General features: G+C 43.4%; 1 protein-coding gene and 1 long non-coding RNA gene across 2 annotated transcripts in view; one reads left to right on the top strand and one right to left on the bottom strand.

Annotated features, from left to right (window-relative positions):
- LOC306938920 overlaps positions 1-23,786 on the top strand; it is a 366,267-nt gene that overhangs the window by 238,439 nt on the left and 104,042 nt on the right. The gene's annotated exons all lie outside the window — the stretch shown is intronic.
- pard6gb (par-6 family cell polarity regulator gamma b) overlaps positions 6,053-23,786 on the bottom strand; it is a 59,308-nt gene continuing 41,574 nt past the window's right edge. The window contains exon 3 of the mRNA XM_079523269.1: positions 6,053-7,887. Within this exon, the coding sequence (XP_079379395.1) occupies positions 6,725-7,887 (1,163 nt within the window). The 3' untranslated portion in view covers positions 6,053-6,724. The remainder of the gene's footprint in view (positions 7,888-23,786) is intronic.

Raw genomic sequence — 23,786 nt, 5'->3', positions numbered from 1 at the left:
AACAACAAGAGTTTTAGCCTAATTTATTTTGTACTGTCGTCCGCGTACCAGTTGGCAACCGGTTTCTCTTTTTTTTCTTTTCTTTTTCTTTTTTCTTTATTTATTTATTTATTTTTTACACATTTTACAAATGTAATATTTTATAGTAAAAGGTACTCCTGGATCACACATGTTAAAACATCTTCCGCTGTTATATAACTTTGAGTGCCCCTTTGTTTTGTTTTTTTGTTTTTTTAATCTAATGTAGCCAACTAGCCAATGCTTAGGGAAATGGTCTGAAATAAGTAGACATAATCAATTTATTATGATTATGCTTGAATATTTGACATTTGTAAGGCCTATACATTTCAACAATTGCTACAAATGGTTACAAAACCTGCAGCCCTATAATTATAATGATGTTACATTTCATATAGGCTATTCCACATGTAGGCCTATGTGTAGTATTTGGAGTAGTAGGTCTACATGCCTACCTTTTTTTTGTTTTGTTTTTTCTGTTTTGTTTGTGGACTAAAATGTCTTAAAATGGAATAAATCAAATGAAAATGTAAACAAGAAGTTGAATGGTGATTTGGTCTATGTTCAAATCACGTAGGCCTATAGCCTACTTACATTTCATACATTATTTCACACCATTTTCCAAAGCATACCTTAATTAACGTTTTCACATTGTGTATAGCCTAATACATTTAACTAATGGGAGGGCGGGTGGGTGCCTGGGTGGACCTCTTGACATCACTCTGACTCAGACATAACCATAACTTAGACTTAATTAGACTTGGATCGTTCCTATTGGAATATTGGGCGACGAGACCCCTCCATTTTGCTCCGGTCTCTGTCGACCCTTCTTGCTTCTTGGCTGTCTTCCTTGGCTCCATGTCTTCTTTGGCCTCCCTCTCTTCCTCTTTCCACCTTCTGGCATGCAGTCAATTGCCACACTTGCCGGTCTCTCTCTTGGCAGTCGGAATACGTGCCCAGCCATTCTCCTTCTCCTTTCAGAGACGATGTCAGACAGTGCTGCTATAACCCTGCCCTTCCCATCACCTCCTCCTTTCAGAGACGATGACAGACAGTGGTGCTACCCCTGCCCTTCCCCATCACCTCCTCGTTGGTGATGCGGTCGCTCCATGAGAAATGAGATCCTCAAGATGGATCTGAGGCATCGTCGGTGGAAGACATCCAACTTGTTGGCGATGCTGGCTGTATTCATCCACGTCTCACAGGCCGATGGTTGTGGCCTTGGTCTTTTCTTGGCTTATCCTTAACCATAACCAATAAACAACCTGATTTGCACTCTTTAGCTAGTGGAGATGCGGTGTAACGACATGGATTACTAAAAACAATTGTTCAACGCAAAATGCTGCTTTCAAGTTCAGGAGACTTCGGGAAAAAAAGGAATTCTCCTGAATGCTGCCTTCCGGCATAGCATGGAAAGGAGAGGAGGGGCATTTGTGTTTCTTTCACCGTGTAGTAAATGGTACATTCATGGTCTGGTTGAGGGCAGTTGTTTTACAGACGGGGTAAATGGGCAGGGGCCGAAGCCCCCTTTGCTGTCTATGTGTGACCCTGCTATACAATTGTAATGGGCCTCCAGACATCTGTCGTGTCCAGGTCCAGATGGTTGCTTGACTGACCTTCATCTCGACTCCACCTTGCACTGGCGTTGGAAGGGCGAGCGCTGCAGTGCAGACCCTGGCTGTCACACCATTGCCCGGACGGCAACAACTAAGCTATGCCGCCCAGCTGGTCACCCTAAAGCCGATATTTTGTCCGGCCTCTCTACCAAGAGCGGGGTTTTCCCCACACTGCGTCTGGCTGTGTCCATATAAGGGCATCTATGTCACTATATGAGACTGCCCTGAATGGGAGACCTTCAAGAACATAGGGCCGCTGGTTCGAATCCCGTCTGTCGCGCGTCCAAAAACATCAAAGGTGACCAAATCTTGCACACATCAAACATAAATGGCCACAGTAAAGCCGCATTTTTCTTCTCTTTCTCTCTCTTTTTCTCCTCTCCTTCTCCCCCTCCTTCTTTCTCCCCCCCCCTTCGCAAAGTGGACGAGTGGCCCCCAGCTTGTGCGCCAGGTATCAACTGTCTGTCCACTTGCCCTTGGTATTGTGGGAATACCCCCCCCCCCCCCCCCCCCTCAGGTGGGGGCTGTGTAGCATGGTGCGCCAGTTCGACTTGGAAGGATTTCCCAGCATGCCTCAGGGGCGGACCCTCACTTACTGTTTTATTGTTGTGGCAACTGTCCTCGCTATTTGAGTTATAGAGAATGGTTTTGGTTTTTGGTTTTGTGATTGATGTTGTTGTTTGGTGTCTGTTATTTATTTCCACAAGGGGTTTGGTTATGAAACTCAATGTTTTACTTAAGTAAAAGTATCACTACTGCAATATAGAAATACTATGTTACTAAGTAAAAGTCCAGAATGCAAAACTTTACCTATGAGTAAAAATACTATTGGCTTCAAAATGTACTTAAAGTACCAAAAGACTAAAGTAGTCATTATGCAAGAATGTCCCAATATGTAATAAACATTTTGAAAATAGCAGATCTACAAGCTCACAATGCATCACATCTTGGTAGACAGACCCATCGGCTATTTTCAAATGGCGGAAATGTATATTAGGGCTCAAGTGGTTAATGTATGTTTTGTAATAATAATCAAAATCTACAAAGTAACTAATGTTTTAAAAATAATTGTAGTGGAATAAAAGTAAAATGTCTTTGAGATGTAGTGGAGTAGAATAATTGAACATTGGAAATACTCAAATAAGAGTACAAATACCTACAAATTTTACTCAAGTACAGTACTTAAGTAAAAAAAGTACTTATTTACTGTCCACCACTGCCAACTTCTATTGCATTGATTGATTGATTGATTGATTGATTGATTGATGAATGTATTAACAGATTGGAGAATTACAGTACATTTCAAGCACAACTCAATACAAAACTGTTAACTGTGGACGACACCATAAAGTATTACACTTGTTTACAATAGGGCCCACCATGTTCAATTCATCATAAATTCATCGTTACGGAGTTGAGCTTGGTTATGTTAGGCCTCACTCACACGTAAGACACACTTGTGTCCTGTGTCTTATGTGTGTCATGGCCGCCTCAATGCATTTCCAATGGGAGTCACATGGTTTCATGACACAACCTTGTTGCATGGCTGTCTTCTGCCCCCCCCCCCCTCTCCATGACACACACAACACACAACACACACGTGTGTCTTGGCCCTTTTTGAAACTAAGCCCTCGCCACTCGCCCTACACACTTCCACTTGGTTTGAGGGCTTTTAGTTTCAAAAAGGGGGGCTTGCGTGTGTCTTACGTGTGAGTGAGGCCTTCGAGCACTTTCATTGTGAACGAAACAAAACCACGTTGTTGGATGTTTGGTTCCTTTTTGTCAGGAGAGGACATGAAACTCATGGATTGTAGCTTTAAAAGGTGAACACAAAACATACATACCGGTACTGCAGGTATGGGTTTGCAATATGAAAATAAATCTCGATCTACAGTGTTCTATATATCTCTCTCGCCTGGTTGAAAGTGGTTAAAATGCTGTTTGTCTTAGCTTGTGTCTTCTAAATCATGAGCAGTGGTTCCAATTTAATATTTTATTATGAATGAAATCAAAGGCTATAAATAATATTTTAGCACCGACTGCACCCTATACACAACATCTAACTATACATGCACCAAGTCTCTACCTCTGTACGTCTGACTGTAATGCACGTAACTCGAGAACCGTTCGCCCCACCGACTACAAATTCGACACACGCATTGCGGGGGTGCGGACCCACGGTTGTCTAGAACCACCACAAAAGGCCTCAGCCGGGCCACAAAAGGCCTCTGCCCGGGCCAGACTCCATTTTTGGTTATGCCTGACAAAGAACTCCATATATGGGCATAAAAGGGACACGGACAAAAATAACTGGGTGGAGCATGCATTTGCAACTTGCATCTTTCCAAGTAGGCCAGCGCCCAACGGGCACCGCTGTAGAGGCTCCAACGCATAATATCTGGGTAGGCCAGTCACCGCTGTAGAGGCCCCATGGGCACCACTCTAGTATCTATAATTTGTATTAAACTATCGCAGTGGAACCACAACAATAGCTGATGAGATGTTTGGAATAATAACTCATCTTTAAAAATAGAAAAATTATATTTCTTTCCCCCTCGCTCTATTTGTTTTGTTGTATTGGCCTATTAGGTGCTTATTATTTTCCTTGTCTTAAAACAGATAACGGGACATTGGGATCCAATGTGGATGTCACAAAGAATGTTACTCATACCATGCTGTGAGCCAAAAAACTATCGATAGTGTTCCACCTTGGATTAATGGAACTAATGTTGTATACTTTTAAGTTCTTTATTTATTGGCATCACTTCAATGTTACATTATCATTCAAATCTGAAATGTTTTGCCAATTATTTGAGGGCCCAGGTGCAATGACCTCACAGCCCATTTGAGAACCAGTCAGTGGTTTGTCGACTAATACTATGACGAAAAATGTTCGTCGACTACCTTTTTTCCCACTGACAAAAACTACATAAAAACTAAATAAAAGCTACGATGACTAAAACTATGACTAAATATACTGACAATTTGTCAACAAATAAAAACTAGACTAAAAGGGACTAGTGGAGAAGAGATCCAGTATGTCATTTTACACTTGGTTGCATGTTGAAAATGGCAGATCTACAAGCTCACAACGCGTCGCAGTTGTAGATCGGCTATTTTCAGCATGTGTAGAATCAGCCATTACGACGGCATCAAGGCCGGGCAAAACACATTTTAGTCGACTAAATCAACTGTAGATTTAGTCGACTAAAATCTTGTGAGATTTAATCGACTAAAACTAGACTCACACTAAAACGTTCCGGGTAACTAAAATGTGACTAAAACTAAATGAATACTATTCAAGAGACGACTAAAACTAAAATTTGCTGTCAAAAACACTGTTGAGAACCAGTGCTATACAGTAGGTGGTCAACATTTGTCAGACCTTCCAGTTGTTTTATAGGTATAGCCTCCCGAGTCCCTACTCTTAAAGGACCACTTCACCACTTTTCAACATCTCTTCATATAATTGGTCCTCACTAATGTTCATGATAAAACACCAAAATTTTTTCCTACTCAGTCTGTGTCTCATAGGAGGGCTTTGGGCAGTTCGGACACCCGTCCACCAGTGACATCATCATTAGGCAGATTTTTTTTTAAACAAGATTTGTTTTAAAATATATTTAGATTTTTATTATCGTGAGAACGATGGCTTCAACTCTTGCATTGCAACTTTACAGGAAAAGAAAGCCTGCCGTTTCTATTAGCTTGGATTCACCATCGATGATGTCACTGGTGGACGGGTTTCTGAACTGCCCACAGCCTTCCTATGAGACAGACTGAGTAGGACAAAATGGTGGTATTTTATCATGAACATTAGTTAGGACCAATTATAGGAAGAGAAGTTGAAAAGTGGTGAAGTGGTCCTTTAAAGATGGAGTGCCATGATTTTTTTCCACCCTAAAACATGATCAGGTCTTGTTCAAAAAAGTGTACAGAATTTGTTAAAATGTCGTTTTTATGTGGGCACCCCCACCAGTTCATTAAGTATGCCTGGTTTGCCTGGTGGGTGGTGATGGGTGGTGACTGGTGATCCACCTGAACTTAAGCCGCACCCACAGCTGTAGTTGTATGATAAAGGGGGAGGGGTTAGGGGAGGGGCTGATAATGCGATGTCACTATATTCGTTTTTTTCATTGGCACGTTTGACTGTCAAGGGTTCAGCCTCCAGGAAGAAACCATAAATACAAAGGGAATACATCATTGCACATAAAAACGACTCCAGGGTGTCTAATGAAGTACTGTCACCTCATAGACACATGAAAAACTGGAAAAATACAAAAATCGTGTCAGGAGACACAGAAAACCACAGCTCTCAAAGGATTGAAGCTTTAAATTGCATGGAAAATTAACTCAATTCATCTGTAATTTACACCCCGATGCAAAAACAAACACACATTTATTCATACTCTAGTTAGTTAGGTTTAGAATAATTTATTGGAGCAGATACAAAGATTTAATCAGAAAAACACTTAAAAGAACTATTAAGAATAAGAAATTCAGAACATTTACATCAGCATTTTATCAGAAATATAGAATTACTCTTTAAAATAAAAAGTTCATAAACAAAACCTCAAAAGTTGGTCCCAGTAAAAAGAATGAGAGGATTGTATTAAAAGTGGTCACTAAGGATATCAGGCTGTACGCACATTCAGATACGACGGACACGCCTAAAAACGCTTACTTGTCCCCGATGTCCGTTACATACGCACAAATCTTCTGTAGTAAGACACAGACAACGTTTAAAAAAATACAGAATGCAGAACAAACTCTCCTTGTTTCCTGGTTTACAATTTTCTTGTTACCTTTTTTTTTATCGTGTAAAAACAAAAAAAAACAAGAGAAAACAAAAAGTTACAAAATTAGTTTGATGGCGCTCATACTCTCATACACCCAAACCTGGGATGGTGTTCCCGTTTTAAGTCTCTGTGCAGTGGGGATATTTCTGTACACGCGTGTGTGTGTCAGTGTGTGTGTGTGTGTGTGTGTGTGAGTGAGAGAGAGAGAGAGAGAGAGAGTGTGTGTGTGCCTGCACGTGTGTTTGACTCTGTGTGTTCGACTCTGTGTGTTCGTGTGTGTGTGTGTGTGTATTATAGAGTAATAACGGTGCCATCCTCCTCTACCCCGCCCCTGGGAAGTGCCAGGCTGTGTCGTGGGTCCGTTTTCAGGGAGCTGAGGATTTTGTGCAGGCTGCCGTTGCTGTGACGGAGAGCCGGGTTGCTGCTGTGGTGCTGGGGCTGAGTGTGGTGGAGGTGTTGGTGGTGGTGGGACTGGGAGTGGGACTGGGAGTGGGACTGGGGCTGTGGTGGTGGTGGGTGGGGGTTATGCTTGAGGTTCAGGTCTCTGTGAAGCTGGTAGGTGAGGCTGCTGTGGTGGTGGTGGTGGTGAGAGCCTCCGTTGAGGCTGGGCTGGGAGTGGAAGGAGGCCGTGGAGACCACGGAGGCGGGCCGCGGCGTGGGCGGGCTGGGGGAAGGTTCCGGCAGGGGGGCTGCCGCCGCCGGCGCCGAAGCAGCCGCCGCGGAGGGGAGGGGGATAGGCGGATGTGCAGCGACACGTGACACGTCGGACGCCACCGACGCGTTGGACCTCCGCGACGGCCGCTTGATGCTGCTCTCGATGACGATGTCGGCGTCGTCGTCGCTCTCCAGGTCGTCGGGGTAGCCCGTGGCGCCCACGCTCATCATCCCCGCGGACGTGGCCGCGGACAGGCTCGTGCAGTATCCCGCCGAGCCGCTGCTGTCGGAGGACTGGCCCGAGCTGCCCGAGATCCGGCTGCTCCGGACCACGTTGTTGCGCTGGTTCACCGGCTTGACCGTCACGATGAGGTTGTGGCTGTTGGCGATCATCATGTCCGTGACCTGGTCCAGGGACTTGCCTGTCACCTCGATGCCGTTCACCTCCAGCACCTCGTCGTTGACCGCCAGCAGGCCCGTGCTCTCCGCCAGGCCGCCCGGGACCATGCGGGAGATGAAGATGCCCGGGACCTTCTCCAGGCCGTGCGGCGTCACGCGGACGCTGGTGCCGTCGCGGATGTAGAAGCCCAGGGGCTTGTCCGAGCCGTGGCGGTAGAGGCGCACGCGGCGGTGCGACTCGGGCAGGATGTCCACGTCGATGATGGAGGAGACGGGCCGGAAGTCCTGCGGCATGCCGATGCGGATGTGCGGCCGCTTGCGGTTCACGTCGTTGTTCCGCAGCGCCACCACCGCCTTCTTCCGGCGCGTCAGCGTGCCGAAGTTGGCGTAGTCGACCTCTTCTGCAGAGAGAGAGAGAGAGAGACAGAGAGAAGAAATATTGAGAACGTGTAAGTCAACTCGTATAACAGATGTTCAACTCACAACTCATGCTCCACTCAATAAATTAATAGTAATTAAATTCACATTTATAACCATTTAAGCCACCTTTTCTAAAATAGAGATTAAGTCACACGTGCATGAGGTCTGCTATTTTTGAACATTTTCGCCAATAATGGATGGCATGCACAAAACAGGGAGCGGTAATGTCACTGCTTATGAAACAAATGAAATGTGAGCAAAAAAAAACGTTGACGTGCTGGAACGAGTTCTTGAAGAAATGTACACGAGGAGCTCAGTAGCTCTGTCTACACAAGTAACTCATGCCGCGAGAGACACTTTCCTGCCTCTGCAAACTCACGGGGCCTGACACACAGATGTGCTTGAAAATACCACCGTCTGTTAAAGCCACGTTAGCCATGTTTAATTTTATATATTATATATGGGTCGTCATTCCTTATCCTGACAATGTGTTATCCTGACAATGTGTTATTGTAGCCATTAGCCATGTTTAATTTATATATATGGGTCTTCATTCCTTCCTTATCCTGACAATGCATGATATTGTGTTATTGTAGCCATTAGCCATGTTTCATTTATATATATGGGTCTTCATTCCTTATCCTGACAATGCATGATATTGTGTTATTGTAGCCATTAGCCATGTTTCATTTATATATTATATATGGGTCTTCCTTCCTTATCCTGACAATGCTTAATGTGTTATTGTAGCCATTAACAGGCCTTATATCCTCCTCCTCAGCATAAAGCAGGATCCTATAATATTTTATAATAAAGCGTAAACCACGTGTTAAAATGTTAAGACGATGACATGATGAGTGCACGTCAGCTTTATTTGCTTCAGCTGTGCCAATAAATACAGCTGCTAATGAAATCCTGACATGGCGTGTGTGTGTGTGTGCGTGCTGAGTGTGCAGAACCTTCCTATGTGTGCTCACTACTGACAGAGGTGACCCACCCCGGAGCCACCCCACCCACCCACCCCATTTTTGGGGCGGGAACCCCATTTGGTGTTTGAAACACTATTGAAAAATAGCAGATCTACAAGCTCATAGCGCGGCACCGAGTGCCACGCTATGAGCTTGTAGGTCTGCTATTTTTGAAAAATCGTGAAAATGTGGTGCAAATCTTTGAATATATATATTTTTATATTTTTAACTCAAATCTTTGCAACATATTTTCAGATGGGGGGTCGGCGGCCAATTACATATATTTTTGTGGGTCCAAAAATCGAGCTCAGGTCTAAAAGGGTTAATGCAGCTGCCGTACAGAGTAGGGGCACAAACATATACATCACACACACACACATGCACACACATGCACAGACGTGCACAAACATGCACGCCCACAATCTTTATAAAGTCTGGTTAATTCAACTGAACGTTCGATTGCCAGAACCATGCCTTTCTGGAACGAAACCGCAAGGAGAAGATTCCTATTCGCCGCATGGTTTAAACTAAGCCAAACTAGATCACTTTCAGTGACATTACTAGTAGTAAAATGTATATGTTTTGTGTCTGTTCAAAATGTTAAAAAAAGACAATTGTCACAAATGTTGGTCGCTTTTCATTTTATCCCCAATTTTTTAATCGGGGACAACAATGCCCTCCCAATTTGTCCTTCGGTCCCTCCCCATTGTCGCTGCCAACGATCCACTGTTGACCTGTGGAGGGTGTGTGTGGACGACCACATACCCGGGACGTGCACACATAGACATCAAAGGGGGCTTCAGCCCCCTGCCCTTTTACCCATCTGTAAAACAACTGCCCTCTCCAGACCATGAATGCAGCATTTACTGTGGTAAAATAAATGCAAATGCCTCTCATTTTCCATGCCATGCCGGAAGGCAGCATTCGGGAGCATTTCGTTAATTTCCAAAGTATCCTGAACCTGGAACGCAGCATTTTGCGTTGGAACAAATTTGTTTAGAAATCCATGTCGTTACACACCTGCATGTCCACTAGCTAAAGAGTGCTGGGTTGCGCCCCGAAAATAGCATATCTACAAGCTCACAACGCGTCGCAGCGCGACGCGTTGTGAGCTTGTAGATCTGCTATTTTTGTCCAAAAGTGCCCCTCTAACACTCTCTGCACGTCCCTGCCACACACTGTGTAGATAGATAGTCACCAGCCACTTCTTTTCACTTGAGCAACAAGTGGTTTCACAGAGGGAACGAAACGCATGCCGAGGTTCACACCATCTTCACCACCATCAGTTCCACCTCAACCTCTGAACAGGCAGCACCTCAACTACACGTCCTCAACCATCCAGTAGGAGTTGCTAGTGACCTCTCCTCTGAACAGGCAGCACCACAACTACACCTCAACCAACCAGTAGGAGTTGCTAGTGACCTCTCCTCTGAACAGGCAGCACCACAACTACACCTCAACCAACCAGTAGGAGTTGCTAGTGACCTCTCCTCTGAACAGGCAGCACCTCAACTACACCTCAACCAACCAGTAGGAGTTGCTAGTGACCTCCCCTCTGAACAGGCAGCACCTCAACTACACCTCCTCAACCAACCAGTAGGAGTTGCTAGTGACCTCCCCTCTGAACAGGCAGCACCTCAACTACACCTCAACCAACCAGTAGGAGTTGCTAGTGACCTCCCCTCTGAACAGGCAGCACCTCAACTACACCTCAACCAACCAGTAGGAGTTGCTAGTGACCTCCCCTCTGAACAGGCAGCACCTCAACTACACCTCAACCAACCAGTAGGAGGCGCTAGTGACCTCCCCTCTGAACAGGCAGCACCTCAACTACACCTCAACCAACCAGTAGGAGTCGCTAGTGACCTCCCCTCTGAACAGGCAGCACCTCAACTACACCTCCTCAACCAACCAGTAGGAGGCGCTAGTGCAACAAGAACACAACCAGTGTTTTGATTTTAGTCTTGAATATTAGTTTTCATTTCGTTTTAGTCACATTTTAGTCACCTGCAATGTTTTAGTGTTTAGTCTAGTTTTAGTTGACTAAATATGATAAGATTTTAGTCGACTAAATCTACAGTTGATTTAGTCTAACAAAATGTGTTTTGGCGGGCCTTGATGCCGTCGTAATGGCTGTTTTTTTGCTGAAAATAGCCGATCTACAAGCTCACAACGCATGTATTTTCAGCGTGCAACCAAGTGTAAAATGACTTATACTGGATCTCTTGTCCACTAGTCCATTCCTAACATTTTGGGCTAGTTTTTATTTGTTTTCATTTAGTCTCCATTTCGTTTTCGTCAGTGAAAAAAGGTAGTCGACGAACATTTTTCGTCTTAGTTTTAGTCGACGAAAACAACACTGAACACAACCATCGGCTTCCCACCCACCAACACTTAACAATAGTGTTGGTTAGAGTGTCAGGTCCGGCAGGAGGTATATCGCTGCGGTGTTATTTTATCTCTACAGTACTGCAGCCTCATTTTGACTATTTAGGAAAGAAAAGAGAAGAGAAAAGATGGAGCCCAACTTGAGCAGTGATGGAACACCAAGAATCACTTATTTACTCTGGGGAGTCACAAATAAGGAGAACAAACTTAAGAGAGGATAAAATGCATTATAGGCTCTCCGCTCACTTTGATGGATATAGTGAGAGACACAGACAGGAGAGATAAGAGCCCCATGTTAAATAATCTCTCTCTTGCTCCACCCACCCCCCCACCCCCTTCTCCAGCCAACAGGAAATCTGGCCACTGCAAAGCACCCTGTGACAGGAAGTGGCGGTCCCCAAGGCGAGTGCATCGGTTCCACTGCTTCCATGGCAAGAACAATGAGTCATGCTTACCCTACTGTTTGGGACACCTGCGTTACACAATAAAGCAATAGAGATGTGTGTGTCTATCTGTGTGTGTGTGTGTGTGTGTGTGTGTGTGTGTGTGTGTGTCTGTGTGTGTGTGTCTGTGTGTGTGTGCGTGCGTGCATAGAACACATTCAATATTTTAAAGTACTTAGTGTAGTACTTGGTGTATTTTACTGTTTTTAACGGTGCATTATAATGCTCTTATTAATGGATTGAGATGACTGGACTGGACTATGACGGACTAAGGCCTCACTCAGACCTTTACTGCATTGCTGTATGCTTGTTGGATGAATGTTGTGTAGTGTCATGGCCGCCCCAATGCATTTCCAATGGAAGTCACATGGTTTGTAGTCCACATTTTGGACTACAAGCTGTTGTATGGCTTTCGGCTGTGTTTCGACTGCGCCCCCTACCCCTCATACAACACAAATGTTGTGTCAAACCATGCGACTCCCATTGGAAATGCATTGGGGCGGCCATGACACTACACAACATTCATCCAACAAGCATACAGCAATGCAGTAAAGGTCTGAGTGAGGCCTGACAGTTTTATGGAATGAAGTTTTAGCCCCATCAGTGTTTCTTTCTCTTGTCCTTTGTGTTCCCTCTCTGTCGATACTTTTTGTTCCCTCTCTGTCGATACTGCTGTGATGTTACGATTGCACTAAACGGAATTTCGTTGCACGTCTCACACAGTGACAATAAAGATCTTGTCTTAGGTTTTGTGCACAGTATGGCACTACACTAGCAAAAAGTAATGGACATTCATAGCATTCTTCTCTTGTTCTGCTACATTTTCTCAGTGGGAGTGTTAAGTGTGCCTCGGCCATCATACTTTGTTGCGCGCTGAAGATATAGCTGATCTACAAGCTCACAACATTCCGCACCGCAAACACCATTGTGAGCTTGCAGATCGGCTATTTTCGGCACGCAAACCCCGAGTACAGTATAAATCACGCTATGCAAGCCCCTGACTCATCACTTTTCTACCTCTTCCTCCCGCATCCTGTGCAAGAGTTTTAACTCACAGGAGGACAGCCTGTTCCAATAACGCTTTGCAAAACACACACCGTGTGGTTAGGGAGGTGTTAGGGGAACGGTCAATTGAAAATAGCACTCCGTCAGCAGACGACGTTGACATGAAAACGGCGGGTCGGTCGCTGCCTTTGCGGCCCCCACGTGGAGAAGCAGACGGCCTCCGAGGGATTTCGGAAAGGCCAGAGAGACCCCCAGAAAACACATAAACGCAAAGACAAGCAGGTCGACTTTCACATAATGTCTCTGGCTGTGCCAACACGTGCCCCATGCCGTTGCTAAAAAGCGAAAGTGTTTTAACTGGCTGACGGAAAGAAGAAGAAGAAGTCTGGAAAAATACCTTTCCTTCAATGTCCGGCTGTGGTGAAAATGTGTTTCTAGAACAATGCCAATTTTATCCCCCCCTCCCCTCTATTTGTTTTTCGCGAAAGCTTCTGAATGTCATCAAAGTACGGAGTGGTAGGTATTCTTAGTTTAGTGTGTACGTCGTGGCAGAAGTTGTTTTGATTGAATCCAGACAAGGCATTTGCTGAAGGCCTGGAATTTCTGCCACAAGTGCAAGTCTCTCCCTGATGGGAACCATATTGGTTGGTGGGAGCGCTGCCGAGTCTCATTACAGGTCCTCGGTACAACGCCCTCTCGGTCCACGCCCTTACCTTGTCTAAAGCACCAGTCCTGCAGTTACTTGGGAAAGATGCAGACAGAAATGCACGCATATAGAGTAATAATTATGATTCTTCTAAAGTAATATGTTTCACAGATGCAGTGGAAAAAAACCCCATAGAAATCTATTGGTATTTTTACTACTCTTTCGTGGGCCCGGACGATCTCTGCTGACCGATACATCTGGTGGAAACTAAAATTCAACGTAGTGGCTGAAATAGTGGCCGCAAAATGGACAAGCCGCTAACAAACATACTCCCACTGCCGACAACAAATCATATCACCGCCAGCGCAACTTGACGGAACACCCTGAAGTCGCTCTTTTTTCCCTTTCTTTTTTGTTTTTGTAATTTCCAAATTGTTTCCATCCAGTTAGTTAGTCCCTCCCAACAGTGAATACAGACGTCACTAGACCATCAGTAGGAGGTCATCTGGCTACACGAGACTAGTAGAAATACTGTAGGTTTAACCCATTTTGACCTGAGATCAGATTCTAAAAATGTCTTCTACATCCTGACAGTTTTCTGAAAAAGCTATGTTTCTATGTCAGTCGTTCAATTTTTGAGTGGTGTAAACCACTCCTACAACTGGCTTTGTTAGTCTGTGCAGAAAAAATGAGCATGGTTGCTATGTTCACCCTGTTCACCCGGGTGTGATTTCATTATTGAGTGGTGTAAACCACTCCTACAACTGGCTTTGTTAGTCTGTGCAGAAAAAATTAGCATGGTTGCTATGTTCACCCTGTTCACCCGGGTGTGATTTCATTACGTCAGACATGATTTCATTACGTCAGACCACAGCTGATCAGTCTATATAAGACCTTACACCACTCAGTTCACACGGGTGTGATTTAAAAAAAATAGCAGACCTACAAGCTAGAGCTTGTAGATCTGCTATTTTTCCAATAGCTAAAGCATAACATAATGCTAACACCAAAAGGGGTTCCCGCCCCCAAAATGGGTTAAAAGAACAGTTTTTACAAGCCTAAAGACCCGGCATGCACTCGGTGATCTAGCGTCGCAGTTAGCATAGTCTTCATCTTTATCACTGATTTTATGGGTGTGACATGCTTGCTACAGAGAGGAAGTGGGGGAGAAAGAAAAAACACACCAGGCACATGAGACCAAAGCAAAAGCTAGAAGTACATTCCCTTGGTAACACAAGTCCGCAGAGCAACCCCAGATTCCAGAACCCTCGGACGCCAGAGGAATGGGATATCCAGTAACAGAACCAGACGCTGGCACCAGAACTCTCTCTCTCTCTCTCTCTCTGTGTGTGTCTGTCTGTCTCCAAGCATGGGATATACTAGCCGTGTCAGCGAGCCTCGCTAGGAGTAGATCTCAGATGGGTTTTTCCCATTGCGAGATTAGATGCTACAGTATGTCGCGTTATTATTATTATGCTACTTGACTGCATTCCTGTGCCTGGCAGGTTATCGTGCTTTTAGCGAGAGACAGAATGCCTCGAGACTGAACAAAAGGTACCATTCGGAGCAGAGTTTGTTCCTTTCTTTACTTCATTATACATCGCAAATCATTTTTTAGGATTTTGTTATTCAAAAATCTATCAATTTATATTATCTTCCCTTATAGTTAAATAAAATATATAAAGGCAATTTTTGTTTGACATTTCAGTTGATATTTATTGTTTATGCTTAACTACTTTCAACCTGGCTGGCATAGTATAGAGGCTGATCGACAAGCTCAATGCGATGCAAGCTTGTAGATCAGCCATTTTTCGCTAGTCATTGTACGACAAAGTACAATAGGGCTCAAGTGGATAAGCCTCCTCAGGCAGACCAGTCTAATTTCATTAGGTCATTGATCACTTCTTCAAAAAGGAGCGACAGAGGAGAATGACGCATCAGTTTCTACAGCTTTAGAAGACAGTGCGAGACAGACACGCAGCACAGGGATTCTGGAAAGTGTCGATTTTGTCGACTAAAACTAATATACTGTCGATTTTGTCAACAAATAAAAACTCAACTAAAATGTCAGGAAGGGACTAGTGTACAAGAGATCCAGTACACGTCATTTTACACTTGGTTGCATGCTGAAAATAGCAGATCTACAAGCTCGTATATCGACTATTTTCAGAGAGTGTAAAATCAGCCATTACGACGGCATCAAGGCCCGCCAAAATACATTTTAGTCGACTAAATCAGCTGTAGATTTAGTCGACTAAAACCTCAAGACATTTAGTCGACTAAAACTAGACCAACACTAAAACATTCCAGGTGACTAAAATGTGACTAAAACTAAATGAAAACTATTCAAGAGACTATGACTAAAAAACTAAAATAGAAATTTGCTGCCAAAAAAACAACAGTGGACTCTGGTCCAGCCGTTGTAGACTCAGTGAGCCCCGTCTGGCCCATCAGACACAGGTTACTCTAATGGCTCCTGACAAAACTAATCCGTATCTCACTGAAGAATGATGGTTAAGCCAATGTGAACCTGCCGATCAAAGGCCCGGCTGGATCCAGACATCTGTAGCCTATACGCCCAAAACAAGTCTCAGAACAACCCAAGCCTGTGACAAGTGATTCAATTGGACTTCCATTTTTCATCGGTTATTATTTATGTTTTATAATAAAATGGTGTAATTGCACGCGTGCGCAGCCACACGCACACACGCGTGCACAGCCACACGCACGCACGCACGCACGCAGTTTAGCCACAAACTTTCATTCCGTTCTAACCAAAAGCTATGGCATGCTACTGCAATTCCAGCCAAGGAGCACTGGTTAAATGCTGACAGAGACAGACATTAATTCACTTAAATACTGAATAACTGTTTGTGGTCAACTAGCCAGGACTATCAGTAGAGTACACCATGAGAACTTGCTCAAGGCCTTAGTGGATAAAGGGCAGACTATGATTATGAATGAAAAGACACGGAATTCTACTGTGCTATATACCGACTGCACGTCTTTTCAGTGGTGGAAAAAGTACTCAATTGTTTCACTTAAGTAAAAAAGTACCAATGCTGCAATTTAGAACTACTTCGTTACAAGTAAAAGTACGGAATTGAAAATGTACTCGAGTAAAAGTACAAAAGTATCGGCATCAAAATGTACTTAAAGTACTAAAAGTAAAAGTACTCATATTGCAGAATGTCCCATTTCACAAGTTCAAAATGAGTAGAAAATCTATTGAAAATAGCCGATCTACAAGCTTGCATTGTGAGCTTGTAGATCGGCTATTTTCATATGGCCGAAATGTATAGGGTTGAAGTGGTTAATGTATGTTTTCTAATCAAAATTTTAATCGCCAAAGTAACTAGTAACTAAAGTTTTCAAATAATTGTAGTGGAGTAAAAGTACAAATTTTGGCTCCGAGATGTATAGTGGAGTAGAAGTAAAAGTACTGGAAATTGGAAATACTCGAGTAAAGTACAAATACCTCAAAATTGTACAGTATTTAAGTAAAAGTACTTAGTTACTTTCCACCACTGCATCTTTTCCTCAAGGGGTCAACCAAATGAACTCACCGCGATAAATTAGCTCTGTGGAAAAAAAAGGCTCAACCGAGCCCACCTGACCTAGCTCCCACCCACAACCCACATTATAAGGTCAGGGGTCAGGGGTCAGAGGTGAAGAGGAGAGCGGGGTGGGCGACTGCTCTTAAATTCTGCTCTCTGTTTCTACCCGTGTATGTGTGTGTCTGTGCAAGAAGACACATCGGTGGAATGTAAGGCCTTGGTGTAATAGGAGATATTTCAGAACAGGTTGAACACACAACAGGCCACTTTAACTGCAGTACTTAGTTTAGACAGTTTTTGGTTTAGACTAGTCATTGGTTAGACCAGTCATTAGTCCTACAACTACTTAGTTTAGACAGTTTTTGGTTTAGACTAGTCATTGGTTAGACCAGTCATTAGTCCTACAACTACAACCTATCTCAAACCCTCACCCTAAACCCAACCTCCTACGGGGCAGCACACCTAAACCTAACCTTAACCCATGTCTAACCAATGACTAGTCTAAACTAAGTACTGTATGCACCCCCTTTAACTGAAAGAAAGCAAGATCTTTCAAGCCAATGGCATTTTGGTAGCCTTCACAACCTTGGGCTTTTTATGTTTTCGTTGTCGTCGCCAGATTTAAAAGCTATGCGTATCACACAATTCTTGCACTACTAGATTCTGTAGGCCTGTCTGTACATTCAATACTTTACATTTAAACATTTACCATTACACATTTTTTGATGTAGCTATATGCCTTGTGTCCAGTGAGGTTGTACTAAACGGTATTTAGACACCAAGAACAACCAGAAGTTAGCTAAAGTAGCTAACATCTGCTTCTGGCTTCCCTCTCGCCAGCACCATGCTGATCTTGCGGTAATGAAGCCAACGAGAAAGGAAAAGTCTTTGTTCCACGGTGTGTGAAGCCCACCTATAGTTCACTGGAGCTGTGAAAAGAAGGCCCTTGAAACAGGTCTACTGCTTTTTCATCGTCTCTAATAAAACCCAGGAATCTAAAAAGGAGTTTTATGATTGCCTATTAAGGCCTCCCCACACACACACACTTTGCACTGGCATGTCTTCTTAATATACATCCACTACTGGCCCAACATAACCATAAACAACATGGTGGAAACATTAACGAACCAAAGCGAAAACATATTTCCATTTCATATCCTTTTTTACACTTTGATAAAAAAATATATTTATGTCAAGAGACGGCTGCGCTTGATTAATACATCGATGATATGGGGAAATTGATAATAGGTTGGGGGCTGAGGAAGTGTGTGTGTGTGTGTGTGCTGTGTCGTGTGTACAAAATTACATCGCCAAATGTGAAAATTAAATGCAGGTGTTGTAGCGGCAACAGCACAGTATGAAACACAGGTTATTTATATCAATAAATCTATCAACAGTGCTCACGGAAACTGCTAAAAAAAAAAACGAGGTAACCAATTGTTCCCTTAATTCTTTTGAGCAATAGCGCTATCCGCAATGGATAAATGTACAAACTATCAACATGGAATATTAAACTGATATGAGTCAACCAGCCTTCAGCCATGAGTATCTGGATAACACATGTGAAGATAATGTACAGTCTAAAAATGCTAAATGTTTGTGGTTTATACACCATTTTAATAATCAATTTACCAACATATCATGATCTGCAACATTACAGGAATGCCTATTCTTCCCTTGTTATATACAATGGTAATTGAAGAAACTAATTATTTTGCGAAGGCGTTTGGAGTAGGTCTCCATAGGTGTGGCATTTCACACCAAGAGTTCTAAACGTTTGCACTGGTTAGATATTTGTGACGCGCGTGTTGGCATAGCGGTTAAGAGCAGGAGGTTTGAAACTACTTTCCACAGCAGATGATAATAAAATATGTTTCCTCCATGTATGCAACATGCAAAAAGTGGTAAATCTGTATGAATGAAGACCATTATGCATATATTGGTCAACTGTGTTGTTTTTGGCAGCAAATTTCTATTTTAGTTTTAGTCATAGTCTCTTGAATAGTTTATTTAGTTTTAGTCACATTTTAGTCACCTGGAATGTTTTAGTGTTAGTCTAGTTTTAGTCGACTAAATGTCATAAGATTTTAGTCGACTAAATCTACAGTTGATTTAGTCGACTAAAATGTATTTTGGCGGGCCTTGATGCCGTCGTAAGGATTGCTGAAAATAGCCGATCTACAAGCTCACAACGCGCCGCAGCCCGACACGTTGTGAGCTTGTAGATCGGCTATTTTCAGCATGCAACCAAGTGTAAAATGACTTCTACTGGATCTCTTATACACCAGTCCCTTCCTAACATTTTTGTCTAGTTTTTATTCGTCAACGAAATTGTCAATATATTTATTTAGTCTTAGTTGTAGTCATCGTAGCTTAGTTTTAATTTAATTTCCATTTAGTTTCCGTCAGTGGAAAAAGGTAGTCGAACATTTTTCGTCTTAGTTTTAGTCGACAACGACAACACTGATTGGTCAACAGACATGTGACTGCAGTGCAGTGCTGGTGACAATAAGCACCCCTTCAGTGCAGACTCAGTGGTGTGCCTCAAGGTCGTGACCCCCAGAGGAGGCGCTGGTATTTTAACATGTTGGTATCATCCTCACACTACTAACCCAACTGGGTCGCTTACAAATGGATATTTACTCCTTCACAGGAGTCTCAGAGGCCAACTCATATTGTGCCAACAATGCTGCACTGATAATACCATATTCCATACAGCAGACAGTATGAAAACAAGAATATGTCGACTACATGTAACAACAAAGCAAATTATTTGAGGCAAGGCCATTCACCACATGAACCGTAGCATCGCTGTTCTGGGCATGTGATAATAAAATTACATTTGGAGAAAACACGGCAGATCTGTTGCGACGTGTTGCGAGCTTGCAGATATTTGGTGTATTAAAAAAAAGAAGGGGGCAAATAGAGATCCCTGGGGGACGCCAGACAAAGTACTGTATAGTTGTTGAAGTGCTTGAAGCAATTTGTGCAAAATAAAACTCATTACAAGGAATTCTACCTAAATTGGTAAATGGTTAGCATTTATGCTTTTCACAGAAAAGGGAATGATTGCTTTCAAGAACGTCTGAGCGAAGAAATGCCAAAGGCTCAACTTATGTAACTTAGACAGCATTTTATGTAGACTTAGATGGCAGTTTTATCATTATGTAGTCATATAATAGTATATATGTATGCATAGTTTCATTTTAGATATTCCACTGTTACGTTCTTAGCTTACGTATGATTCATGATAACTACTTTGTATGTATACGATGTATTGCCATGCTTTTTTGTTCTTGCTTAACGTAAATCGCTCTGGATTAAGAGCATCCGCTAAATGCCTGAATTGTAAATTGAAGATGGGCTTGTATTCCTCAAAGCACGATGGCGAGAGTTAAAGCCTCTGACCCAGAAGAGCCAAGAAGAAGCTTCAACAGCATCCAGTTATTTCTCGGAAAGAGGTCTCTTTTCCCTCTAGCCCCCCAGTCATGGTCTTTCCATGGCTAAGGAAAGAGGTCTCCTTTCTCCTCCTCGAGCCCTCATAGTCATGGTTTTTCCACGGCCAATGGCGTGACAAAGTGCTTAGTGACAGAAGAGACCAGAACCACCACAGAGACAAAGAATAAGGCTTGAGACAGAGACCCTGATGCTTTTTACATTAGGTCACTGGGCTGCTGTGGCAGTGGGCTACACACAAACACACACACACACACACACATACAGTACACACACTACACTACACTACACTACACTAGACACACACACACACACACACACACACACACACACACACACACACACACTACACACACAGATAGTCTTCCCACTAGCGAAGCCACCAGCAGTAAATTGCACGGAGTGGAGTAGAACGAAATGAAACAACTCATGACAGAGCAGACAGAGCTTTTACAAAACGCAGACGAATACAATACTGTAAAGTAAGAGTGTACCGAATCTGAGTCAGCCAACACCCCCCCCCCCTCATTTACAATAGAAAGGAACTCATTTCAGAGTGCATAATAAAATGCAGAGAGCCTTGAACACGCATGTCTTATCCCCACAGTGTGATGGGCCTGAACTGATGGTCTCATGGCAACACTCCGCTGCTCAGTGTATAGTAGTAGTGTTGTTTTTGAAGGATGGAACCTTTATGCTTAATTTCCCAATTTGTTTGCGAGGCAGCATACTGTAGCAAACCAAAAATAGCTGATCTACAAGCCCCCGGCGCATCTCATCACGTACTGTAACTCCTGCATGTTAACCCGTTTTGACCCGAGGACGATTCTAAAAATAATGTCTTTAAAAAAAAATGTCAATGGTGCTCAACCTTTTTCATGTCAAGGACCCCCAGAATTATCTGTATTTGGCTGCGGACCGCCATCTGAACACCCCAGGGAACACCCCAGAAGCAAATATTTGAGTAAAAAAAGTTTGCTCTGAAAGAATATATATTCAAACATTTGAGGCAGTTTCACGATTTCTTTTCAAAAATAGCAGATCTACAAGCTCGTAGCGCGGCACCGAGTGCCGCGCTACGAGCTTGTAGATCTGCTATTTTTCAACAGTTAAAGTATAACAGTGCTTGAAACACCAAAAGGGGTTCCCGTTTCGAATAGGTTAAGCAGGCCATAACAATCTCTACCATATAAATCAGAAGAACAATCAACTCAAGGAACTAGATAGCAAGTACTTTTCGCCCCGTCGAAAGTACTGTGCCTGCCAGGACAAGGAATGTAATCAAGGTTAGCATACCAACACATGTAGATAGCAAAGCTTTTAATCTTCCAATCCCCCCCCCGCGCAAACAAACCACATCTTATAATAAAAATAAGTCGGGATGTTGCAGGAGGAAATTCACAACCTGAAAATATTGTCATACTGTATATTACAGAAACTATAGTAAAATACGCACTTTGTGGAGGTGCTGGGTTCGAAAAACATATGAAAAGAGAGGGAACCCGCACACTCGTATGCTCCAAAAGATACATTTATTGACGACGTTTCGAGCTGGTCAAACCTGGTTTGACCAGATGAAGAGCCTTGGCTCGAAACGTCGTCAATAAATGTATCTTTTGGAGCATACGAGTGTGCGGGTTCCCTCTCTTTTCATATGTAATTTTTGTCCCTCTCTTTTCATACTGTATATTACGCAATGACACTGTAGCATATACAACATGAAAGGAATGGGCCAATGCTTTGGAACATTTACGACTATGGCCAGTTCTATAGACATATTCTACATGAATGCCATTTTCCGAGAGATGTTTTATATGACGTAACTCGGTCAAATCTTTCGAGGTGCAACATTTTTAAACGTTTGTTGCAGAAACATGCTTTTTGGGGGATAAATCCCCCCCCCCTATTACTTACACATGATCACGGAGGTGACTTGATATTGTAATTGGCTAGCTAAATCAGTGAGAGGAGGGGCATATATTTCTGAAGGAGTCCGTGCCACCGAGCCAACCCGCACTTTGCAATTTCCCCAGAATTAGCCCTTCACTAAAACCCACCCCAAAAAGCGATTGTCCAATGCCAATCCAAATAGTTTAGCAACGGTTGCTATGCAGGTCAAGCTTTCTTCGCTGCTAATAATTCCTATTGGACAAGGATGAGTTGGGGAGGGACTTAGTGAAGGGCTAATTGCACCCTAACGCTAACCGCACGCAGACACCACACCACAGGTGATTTTTTAACCCGCAGCGCATGTCGGGAGCGACGGTGTTGTCGGACTAATAACTGTAGGACTGTTGATATGTCTGACCAACGTATGCACCCCACGGGGGGGTGTGTGCCTCTGACACCAGACTGAATACACCTCAAAATACATACATCAATAATATGATCCATTAAATCGCATTACCCGATTACACTGTACATCATTTAGTGTTCATATATTCGAACGGGTAGGGACTAGTTGGGAGAAACAAATCACGTATGTGTTAAAATCAGACTAAGCAACCCCACAGCCCAAATGGAATGATTCTCTATCTATTGCATAACATTTTCATGTTATGCAATCAGACTGATTCGTCTGCCAATTAATCCCTCATGTTGTCCGTAGTCTACTAGTAGTCGAACAATGCCAAGGACGCATGATTCGACTTACAGGCAACATTTAGCCAATCAGATTCGACTATATAAATTCTTTCTCGAGGAGAGGCCGTCACAGAGCCATAGAGCAAGGGTTCTCAACCCGTGGGTCGCGACCCCTCGGGGGGGTCGCCAAATTATTATAGGGGGTCCCCAAATTATTTTTTTTTAAAAAAAACAAAAATTTTCTTTTTCACGATTTTTCAAAAATAGCAGACCTACAAGCTAGCGCGCCACCGAGTGGCGCGCTACGAGCTTGTAGATCTGCTATTTTTTTATAGCTAAATTATAACATAATGCTTAAAACACCAAAAGGGGTTCCCGCCCAAAATGGGTTAAGGTTATTGTAGCAGTCAATTTATATTGGGGGTCGGGAGGGGGCGGGGCGGGGGTCCCGAGACATTGCCAAAGCATTTTCGGGGGTCCCCGGCCAAAAACGTTGAGAACCCCTGCCATAGAGTATAGACAGAGTTACCGGTATGCAAACTCCGTTCATGGGGCCGTTCATGGGGCCAGTCCAATGGTGGCTCTTCTACATAGACTTCTATTGGTTTGTCTCCATTTGAAGGCTTCAAATAGGGACAACCGGAAGTTTACGGAATGCATTGGAGTCTATGGGCTCGTGCGAGAACATGAACCACGTGACCGTGCCGTTTTCTGCCCCCTCAATATCACAATTCTTCTATTAGATGGCTCTGGGCCGACATACTGTGGTTTCTATGCCACAAACTATAGTATCCATATGATTGGGCATATATAATATGACTGGATGTCTGGATT

Source organism: Electrona antarctica, assembly GCF_951216825.1.
Source record: "Electrona antarctica genome assembly, chromosome: 15".
Classification (NCBI taxonomy): Eukaryota; Metazoa; Chordata; class Actinopteri; order Myctophiformes; family Myctophidae; genus Electrona; species Electrona antarctica.
The sequence above is the reverse complement of the archived record's forward strand: the minus strand, read 5'-3'. Positions and strand labels throughout refer to the sequence as shown.